This window comes from Euprymna scolopes, chromosome 5 (genome assembly GCF_053919585.1).
Source record: "Euprymna scolopes isolate OS-2025 chromosome 5, ASM5391958v1, whole genome shotgun sequence".
Lineage (NCBI taxonomy): Eukaryota > Metazoa > Mollusca > Cephalopoda > Sepiida > Sepiolidae > Euprymna > Euprymna scolopes.
The window spans coordinates 127,188,824-127,200,088 of NC_136486.1; the positions used below are offsets into that span (position 1 = coordinate 127,188,824).

At 32.1% G+C, this 11,265-nt stretch overlaps 1 protein-coding gene across 1 annotated transcript in view; it reads right to left on the reverse strand.

The window, feature by feature from the left end:
• LOC145276968 (uncharacterized) overlaps nucleotides 1-11,265 on the reverse strand; it is a 925,232-nt gene that overhangs the window by 42,456 nt on the left and 871,511 nt on the right. Inside the window, exon 22 of the mRNA XM_080128511.1 lies at nucleotides 8,331-8,435. Coding sequence (XP_079984637.1) covers nucleotides 8,331-8,435 — 105 coding nt within the window. The remainder of the gene's footprint in view (nucleotides 1-8,330; nucleotides 8,436-11,265) is intronic.

Genomic DNA, 11,265 nt, shown 5'->3' on the forward strand with positions numbered 1-11,265 from the left:
TCACTCCTACTTGTGTTTAATGCGAATCTGTCTGCTACACATTATATAAAAAATTTATAAAAGCAATAACAGGTTCTCTACAGTGCAATGTAAACTACAATGTATTGTGGACTACATCACTGCAGAGAGGCATGTAAAGTCTCCTCCTGGTGTACCATGGTGGGCCCATGACCAGAACAAGCAATCAATTAATTTAATTGAAAAATGGACGATTTTACTGATTCGGGTGACAATAAAAGTATTGGAAGTGTGGAACATTCAGATATAAAATTTTAAAGCCCACTTAATATACTCGGTCGTAGATATGCAAGTGATTATATGAAGGTTAACTAATTTGCATATTCCTTTAAAAAATAAAGAGTTAATTGATTTTTTATGGTTTCTGATTAGATGATTGGCTTCATTTCACTATTATGCTGAATTCTGTTAATGCATAGATATTGCACAATCGTGAAAAAAAACACTTAAATATATTTTAATTTACACAAATTTCAGATTTATTATTAGAGCCAATTCTCTTTTGATTATACATATATATTTCAAAAATTTAAAAAAAAAAAATGACTTTAGTGCTATCAGCTAGAATTGAAACCAAAACATTTAGCACTCCATCTGAGTTCCCTACCATTTGAGCTATCGAGAGATATATAAGAAAGATTTAAAATTAAACCACTTCAAGTTATGAATGAATTTGCGTATGAGCAGAAGTAATAGAAATATGTCAGCAAATTGAAATGAACAGTTTTGCATTTCAACTTGCCAACATATTTCTGTACGTGTTATTCATCCATCCAAACAAAGATTTTACTTGTTATAAACCATCCTTGGTGTATGATTACTGTTTTCTGTTAATTACAGTGTTATGTGATCAGTAGTTTAAGAGTTTAATGGTTAAATATTTTCACACACATATACATACATCTACTCTTTTAATAAAGTTGCAAACTACGAGCATCATTTCAAACGTAATGCATCCTTTTTTTTTTAACTAAAAAGCTGAAGGGCTATGAAGACGGGAATAGTACCATTAAAACGAGTGCCATTTAGTGTTCAGAATTTATTTTTCTACATAGTCGCCACCGTTCTTTATGCACTTTTGCCAGAAATGGGGTGGTGACTGTGCATGAGCATCTGAAGTGTGCTTTATCACTCCCATTGGTCACCACTCTGAAATTGACGAACCCATCTAACTGTGCTGACATCAACTGCATTGGCTTCGTAAGCATTCAAGAGGCGCCGGTGAATGTGGACCTGTTTGATTTTTTTGGCACTCAATGACACATATATGCTTCCAACATACGTCCATGACAGGGGTTACTATCCTAGTCTAAAACCGTCAATATCTGCAACAGAGGTGAAACTTTCAGATCAGAAATGCGTAATTTCAATCATCATAACAAGGAAATTTGCAATCCCTCTGATCTATTTAGGCGGAATAAAAATAAGATGTGTTACTTTTGAATGACATTGTAAAAGTCAACAGTATTTTTTAAAATTAAAAATTGTTCTTCTGCTTTGGAATTTTCGAAATGAGGATTGATAATTTTTATTATTTGGATTATTCAAACTATTGATCGTATCTTGGATATTTATCATACAACGTTTCGGCTGATGTAATCTCTGACCTTCTTCAGATGAATCTTGTGGAACTTGGGATTCTGGGTGGAATTTTGATGCAGTTACACCCACCTCCAAAATTTTTTTTTTTTTTTCACTTAAGAATGAAGATGAAAATAAAATTTCTTTGTTTTGTCTTTCATACATTGTAGTGGAATTCTAGTTTGCATTTCTCCTATTTCAAACATTATAATGAAATTTTTTAATGTTATGGGCAAAAAATAAGTCTAAAAATGACCCTGATTGGTATCACATTAGTAGATTTCCACTTTTCTGAATTTGATCAAATTGATCTTTTTTCTTTACTAAAGAGTCACCACATATCAAGGTTCAAAGGCCACTCGAGGATAAGGGTCAATGAATTTCAGGTAGACTGTGAAACAATACAGTGATGATTGCTAACAATGGTGATAATTGGGCAGAATTTGATTATTTAAGAAGGCGGTTCAACAAGAATTTGTTTGCATTTGACTTGAAAAAAACAATTTTGTAATCAGCTGAGAAGCTGTCCAGTGGTATTGTTCTACAGATGAGTCTTTGTAGGAAAGAAACTTTGCTCTTGGAAGTTTTTAAGCATAGGGAGGAAGGGAAATTATTGATAGCATTTGTAGTAAGACTAATTTTTGTTGTAAATGTCTTAAAGGTGGGCCATAGATTGAAGCTCAGCCTGGTATCTGCCATTTCTCCTTTAAGCAATGTTAGAACAGCTTTGTGGGAATAGGAACTAGTTCTAGTTGCAACTTTTTAAGCACTATGATTGAAATGCTATCAGGGCTAATTGCTGAATTGACATCACGGTTGGCAACATCCAGGCCAAATATATGGATATTACTCCGAGTATTTTCAGACTTGGAGGGAAATTCAGGAGGTAAGCAGCTCCGATTACAAAGAGTGGAGTTTGTTACAAAGTTATTCGCAAAAAGTTTTACTCTAGACTTAATGGATTAGGCATAACTCACATGCACCCTTTTGCAGTAATTGCCGGCAGGTCTAAAGGCAGCTTTAGTCTCAGAATATCTGTTTCTTTGAAATCACTTAAAATAATGGTTTCTGTGCGTAATGGAAGCGGCAAATTTTGGGGTATACTACTGCAAGCCACTTGATTTCTGTTGAAATTTCTTGATGGATACGAACCTCTCAGTAGAGGACACATTCTTTTCAAACATGGGATACAGGGGTATATCTGATATGAGCGATTTGAAACTGTCCCAGTCAGCCATCAAATATCATTCGTTGTGTGATAAAGAGGGGCACCAGAGGTTTTGATACTTTTTTTTTATCATTTCAAAACCACTAAACGTTCATAAAATCCCAACAGAGACAGAACGGTGGATGAGCACAGTTCAGCGTAAGCTGTCAGAAAAAGATCAAGGAGGTTTGTAAATTGTCTGTAAGCGTAGGTTTGTCAAGAATCTGTGTTAGATCATAAGCAAGAAAGAAACCACGACAAAACCTTCCTTCAGAATCTTTCTTGTGTGAGTGGAATAGACATTCAGCATTGTGAATACTGAAATCTCCACCAATGTGAATGTTGGTAGAGAGATGAGCAAATAGAATATGGTCAATTTTCTCATAGATACTCTTAAAAACAGTAACTTTGTCATTGTGGGGGATGCTGGAAAGCAAATATGAATGTGGTGTTTTAAGCGCTACTCAGAAACACACCTAGAGCAATTTAGGGCTTGTTTTGGAGATGTTCCTGCCATATGGAAAGCTATCTTTAATGCAGATACATATTTAATGTCCATGGCGACCTGGGGTTCAGATTTAGATGCTATGTTTGAGTAATGTTTAATCATAAAATCATCTACAGAAACACAAACCAACACCAGTTTCACACGAGAACAACAGGTCGGGTTTGGTCACTCATAACTAGGGCTGTGACAACAGAATATTCTTTTTATTGTTTTGATTCGTGAGTATATATCTGGTAATATCTTATGTTTTTACATAGACTGATGTGGTTCTCAGTTGATTAACTGTCGGATATATACTCAAGAGTAAAAAATAAATAAAAAGAATATGCTGTTGTCACAGCTTTAATTATAAATGGATTTTTACCTCTGGAATGTTGAAACATAGACTCTTGATGTTCGAAAAAAGAGATCTGGTAGTGGGGTTGTTTATCTTGTTTATTATGACTTGTCATGTTGAGATTAGAAAAATTTGTGGAAGAGGTCGGCAGAATTGGTAAGAGTACGGCAGAGAGTATGAATAAGATTTTCTTTGAAGACTATTAAAAGAAAGAAAAGCAATAGCAGTTCTCGCTGGACCTCACCATAAACTATTTCATGGCCCAGATTTCATTCATCAAACGGTAATACAGTAGCCCCAGTATTATGCACCTGCTTATAGGATATCCTCCTCAGGAGTTAGTCAAGGACTGGACCATTGAAGTATCAGATGGATGATATCAGTTGTGGTACAACATTCACCTCTGGCACCTTTATTAGTGACATGGCCACAAGAATAGAGACAATTACTTAAATTATATTCAGCGGCTACTCACAGAAAACTATTAACAAAGTAGACAGCATTTTCTTCCCTTTTGTCAGAAACACCATCTAGATATAGAAAAGACAAAACGGCCGCGCATTTTTGTATGTCCAGCAAAAGCTTTTTTCATTGGGGTTCTTAGGGGAGGAGGGGGTACTATTCTTTAGAACTTTTAATATACTCCCTAGATCATAATATTTACGATTTGTGAAGGGACATCATACCTACATTTATTTTAATTGACTTTTATAAAATTCATGCTATTCCTTCCCCTCGCGTGTTTGTTTGGCTTTTTCGTATAAAAAAAAAACTAAATCAAAAACGAAGGCAGCTACCAAGCCTTTCGTAATGAGATGTCCAGAAGCAATCAGCTTTGATCAATGTGAGGGAAACCCCTCATATCAGACAACTGCTATTCATTTGGACACTCCCTTTTTATAGGGAGCTAGTTTTCCCCAACATCGTGGGGAAATGAAACGGTGTTTATTTCTGCAAGTCAACTTTTTGATTGACATTGCTAAATTTTAATGCTTTTCACTTCCTATGTCTCCCTAGCGTAACGGTAAAATCTCATGTTTTTCACTTTCTTTTCTGTCTTTGGGTTTGTCACGTTTTTCTTTTACACCTACAAACACCCGGGCAACGTCGGGTACCCTCACTAGTACATGATAAATAAAGATTGAGGAACAAAATACGGAAAGTGAAATTTACAAGGCTGCTGAAAATGCATCCACAATGAGTTTTCTATTCTCTATTAGTTTTAAACAATTGCAATTAAAAAAAAAAAAATTCTACTTAATACAAATTTTGAAGATAATTTCCTCTCCCATAAATTAAAGAACGACAAAGATACAACATAAATAAATGATGATGGACTCTTATAAAACAATCACTTCAAGTCAGAAGGGGGGGTGCAAATAAGAAATGAATAAATGAATTCGGCTTACCAGGTGCTCTTCAAAATAAGATTCCGTTTAAATAGTATTCATATTTTAAATCCGAAGAGGTGATTACTTAATATTACTTTTGTTCAAGTAGTCATTTTCACTTAAAAGTTCATATGGTGTTTACAACTCAATGTAGGTAGACATATGTAGTGACAATGATATTAATATGTAGATATCCATTTTTTTTTTTTTTGATAACCCATACTTTTGTTTATATCAAGGTGACATTAACATGCATGCATATATAGATATGTATGAATATAGATATATGTAGATATATATAAGCAGTGTTGTTATTGATGTGTAACAAGGGCATATCTCAAGAGTTGCTGTGATAGACCAATAAAAGCTGTCAATGGTGTGCAAGAAGGGGGTAAAGCTTGGAATGTGAACGGTCTACATCGTTCTCAGACCCATGAGAGCTGTTGTGAAAAATAATAGTATCTATGATGGCAAACATAAGCATACCGTTCGGTGAGATAAGTAATAACAACCCAGGGCTTGACAAGATCACTTGGCCCATTCAATAAGTTTAGCATTTGTAGGTTTTTTTTTTTGTTTTTTTTTGTAAGTGTATTAACAAATACACTCAACCAAGGGGAGATAATTTAAATCAAAGCATGTTCCTTCATTTACATTAAAACATTTCGCATCGAATAAACAAGAAAAAACACATGGAAAGAAGCTATGAATTAAATAGAAAAAAAAAAATAGTTAACTTTTTCACATGATCTTAAATAAAACATGATTTTCAATAAAAGAAATCAAACTGATTCTATATTGAAATATGTAAGAAAAACAAAATGTTAAAAAGCAAATCTGCTTGGATATTGATCTATAAACATATATATATATATATATATATATATATATATATATAGTAAGTTATAAAAATATATATGGCAATTAAGCTACACAGAATATTCCGCATTTCATTCTCATGAAAATTCGTCAAGCTTATGCCTGTGTAACTTAATTGCCAAATATATTTTTATAACTTACTACCTAGGTCTATCTATGTATTGAGCACGGTTGAAGTAAATACTGAAAATTTACGCATTAAATTATATTTTCATACATTAATTTGTGATTAAATGAAGTAGTAATATATATATATATATATATATAAGTGAACGTGTCTGTGTACATTTTCCTATGCAATAACTCTGTCAATTTTAAGTCTACAGACTCGACATTTGATATACAGGGTACTGAGATTAGGGAAATCTTTGTAATCCGTTTTCGGCCAGAAATTTGGCTGTTAAGGGGTCAAAGTTCAACGATTTGACCTTTGAGAACTCTACCAAACTCCTCCGCCAATTTTGGGTCTAAAGACTTGAAATTTTAGATATAGGTTCCTTGGACATGGACCTAACTTAATTTGAGCCCAAAACCATAAATGTTAAGGGGTCATAATAGTTAAAAAAATGGACCGCTTTTTTTTTATGCTCAACATACACCTCCAAACACCCGGGCAACACTGGGCTGAAATGCTAGTATTTATATATATATATAAATATAAATTTTTTACAATCAGACAAACTGCAACCCACAAAATTTATGAAAGCCACAGACCAGAAATTCTAGACTCGAATTTCACTCTCCTATCAATTAAACATAACTGAACTCTGGATTTGAATTCTTATAGTACTGGCCTAGCATGTATGTTTTCAAATACTAAGTTTGGATATGTTCCATTGATAATTCAAAGGAAGGTGAAACTAGTCTAGGATTTTTGGCTTGTGTGGCTGTGATTTGTCTGATTGTGGAAAATTTAAAAAAAAATATATATATATATATATATATGTATTTGTAATACACTAATCTTTGAAAAAATTAACAATACATATATAACACATTTAATATAAATTAGTGTTTGATATTTATAAAAAAAAGTAAACTAAATGCTTTATACAAAAAATAAAACTGATTTTTATGAATTTTTTTTTTTAATAACTTTTGAAAATTTTTGTAACAATTCTACTAATTAAAAATGACATAAGTTAATGTCATGTACGAGCATGTCGGTATACTGTTAAAATGTAATTGAAGCATTACACTTATAGATTGTGAAAAACAAAAAGTACTCTTTTGATTTTGAGCAATGGTGGACGGCAGTTTCTTATAAGTCTAATGTGAAACTGTTTTCTTTTGTTATTTTACTTGATTTTTCAAATTTTCTTAAAGTTTTTTCAGAATTTCTAGCAAAAAGATGAATTTGCATTAAACTTGCACAGCCTGACTGAATTGTCTTTAAAAATTGAACAAATTATCATAATTCTATTTTTACTATTCGGAAACATGGTGTTTAATTGCGATAGAAATTTGAAGATTTTTAACAGAAAACTTGCATGATAAACTGAATCCACAGTTAAAAATTGAACAAATCAGTTAGAAAAATTATAATCTGAAAAACTGATAGTTTTATTGAAGTCTAAAACACAAGTTTTAAAGATGGCAACCACTGTTATTTGGTTCTGTTGCTAATTCTTCTAAGATGACAAGCAGAAGTTGCTAAATGGTATTTATCTCTCTCCTACAGTGAGAAATGTGACAAGTGTCAAAGTGGGATTAAAGAGTCGGTGCTCTTGAGAATGAGCACTATAACCTGCAAAAAAATGCCTGCACAGCCCTGTTGAATTCCCCAACGAGGGCACTTCAGGCAATTAGCAATAAACTAACCCCTTCCCAAAGAGAGAAGACAAAGCCTGGGAGGGTGGACCTCATAGAACTGTTCAGGACCAGTAACATACCGTAATCAACGGGGGGGGGGTCAGAAATAGCACAGACTCTGTTGATTTTGGTGCCGAGAGAACAAGTTCTGGAAAGCTTTCTACTCTAATAGTTTGCTCCCCTCGAACTGGTGGACTTTGGAATTCCCTCCCTCTTTCCTGCTTCCCTGACTGTATTATGTGCATAAATTTAAATGTAATGGCCACAGCGATTTTATTTTCTTTCTAATTGTCTTGCTAATTGGATTGTAAATCAAACATTAATATCGAACAAGCTTTTTAATATTTGTAAAGAAAATATAAATATTGCATGTAGCCTGTTTTTCTAAAATAACCTATTCTCCTGCTACTTTTTATTTTTACAAGCATAAGTTATGCAATTTTATACGGAATAATAAACTTTTTATAAACTACAACCAAGAATATATTATGAAAATCGTAAATTTAATGAGAATCCAAGCAGATTATAAATGAATAAAAACGCAAAGTATGAAAAACCAAAGTGTTTATCTACAATGTATGTCTATAAATCACTTACTTCTGTTTTGGTTAATCAGTGGTGAATGGCTGTCTCTTTGAATGTACTGTGGGATTGGAGAGGACCTTGTGGATGAAATATCAACTGGTTTTTCAAGTTGAAGACCTGGAATAAAAGTGCAAAAAAAAAGAAATTTAACATTTTTTCATCGAATAATTTTAACTTTTTGAAATTAAAATTGTAATATTATATACATTTACATTTTTATTTGTCTGTCTGTCTGTCTGTCTGTCTGCCAGTAACAATGTTTTAAAATGTAATTCATACATTGTAGACCTTATATGCTTTCCGAATTTCACATGATGCATTAAATCTGGAGGTGGTTTTTTGATTTGCTATTTGCTTTCTCACATTTCCTCACAATAAGTGTTTTATCAGGATAAAAAAAAAAGAGATGTTTTCCTCAAACTTTTGCATAATGGGACAGAAGTACATATATTTATATCATAATTCTTTGGGGGGGGTACAGAAGTTAAATATCGCAATCATTAAGGGAAGACTTTTACAATTCATGATTAAAAATAAAATGCATTTTAAAATAAAGAAAAATGGCAGGAAGAAAAGAAAAATAAAAGGAGGGAGTCAGCTGACTGGCTTTGCACTCACTTTCTCAACGCTGTATCGAGGGATTTTAAAAAGAGGAAATGGAAAATATGTACATTTAAAATAAAATTATGTTGCGTTCTGTTATGAGTAGGGGGAAAAAGAGGGGGGGCGTGATTAAAATAAAGCTACATTATATTTTTCGAAGATCCTAATTATGTATTATAAAAGTTTTCCCTTTATGATTGCGACATATATAATATACTAGCAAAAGTACCTGTCGTGTACTGGGTTCAAAAACAGCCTACAGAAAATGGACTATGATTTATGAAAGTATGATAGGTTATGAAAAGGAAGGGTTGTAAAGAGATAGCTTCGAATTTCGGGATATCAAAACCAAAGCAAAATATGATGAAAGTAAAAATAAAATAGATAAACCCCATAATTTAATATACCATACCTGTTCACACTGAAATACTTATCACAATATTCTGTGGATCTATATTAAAAAACCTTGTTAAACTTTATGACATATTTCCATTCTATGGAGGTCAAGCACGAACGAACACCCCATAATTTTATTATACCATATTTCTTCAAACTGAAACATAATTATCAAAGTATACTTACGCAGATAGATATGAAAAGTCTTTATTAAAGTTTGTGCCTATTTCCATTCTATGGAGGCCAGGCGCGAACGCAGACCCCACAATTTTATTATACCATCCCTATTTAAGTTAAAACATACTTATCAAAGTATTATGTACATCTATATCAAAAACACTTGTAAACGTTTTTTTTTTTTTTAAATTTTTTATTTCCATACTTTGTGGACCAGGCGCATACGCAGACCCCACAATTTTAATGAATCATCATGATGCCAGATCAAACATACCCATTCCTGTGTCTCGATACATCTATCATTATATGATCAGTTTTCTATAATAGTCAACCATATAGGAGCCTATTCGTGACCAGACACACACAAAGACGTTCAGCTTAATATTATATATATATATATATATATATATATATATATATATATATATTAGTGATGGGAAGATTCCAATATTTTTCTCGATTCTGATACAATTCCCGATTCCGATTCTTTTAAATATTTAACTATAAAATGACATATAAATTATACGCGTTTGCATTTATACATGGGAGTACAGAAATAGAATTACATTGATCTTTCGGTGCTAGTGCACTTTTGCTACCGCACGATATTTAGTTTTTTTTTTTTCAGGTTAAATTCAAACTTCACGACATCTTTATTAAATTGTTAGAGGTAAGCACAGAATAGTTACAAAACATCCTCCCCTCCACATGTTAAGAATGGCTTTCAAAATAACCTTATTTCAGTATGGTAGCAAAAGTGCACAAGTACCGATGTTTCTTATGAAGTGAAGGATTTGTTAATATATAAATTAACCCATGCAAATTATACGTGTTTGTATTCATACATGGAAGCACACTAAGAAAGCTTGTTTATAAATTTATATTTAATTATCAATTGTGAAATAAAGTTATTTTTTAATTGATACAATTTTAGTTTCTTATATAAAAATTTTGTCCCTCCTTCATTATATTTTTAACGTATTACAAATTGTAGAAAGTTTTATTTCAAAGGATCAGATTTTAAATACTTTCAGAAATGGTAAATATTGCTTTAATAGTAAAGAATAAATTCCCAACAAATCAAATTGAAATTATGAGCAGAAACCGAAATCTTAAAAACTTTAGTTTGCCGTTCTACAAACTGATCTATTTGAACTTATAAATATAGCTGAAAATATTACCACGAAAAAAAAATATTATAGCTGCCGTCATAGATTTGATTTACGTTACAAAACATGAATTCAACCGTAAGCGATCATAAAAAAATTAATAAATCGATAAACATTAGCAATAAGCGTTGGAGGGAGCAATTATAAATCTAAAGTAGATTGACTAAAGGGAGGCAAGTTGGATATTTTTTTACAAATCGAGTTGTCTCCCCTTAACTATAGAAACCAAAATTATGATCTAACAACTCGAAAACATCTAAGCGTGCAATTTTAAATGTTAAATGAAAGCGATAAAAGAAATCCAGAGGACAAAAGGAGAAGCGATAGTTGTTTTCGATGCTGTGAGCCGAAGGAGCAAAATCCTATTTGATTTTTTGAAAACATACAATTATTTCTTATCTGCATGAAAAAGAAATGAACAAATGTAGAAATTTATATATTTTTTTGTGTATGTTACTAGCTAGTAGAGAGCTTTGAAAGAAGAGAAAAATTTTGTTTCATGATACACTTTTTTAAATGCATATATATATATATATATATATATATATAATGAATATTTGTTCAAGTAGAGATAAAATCTCCCAAAACAAAACAGTTTTGCA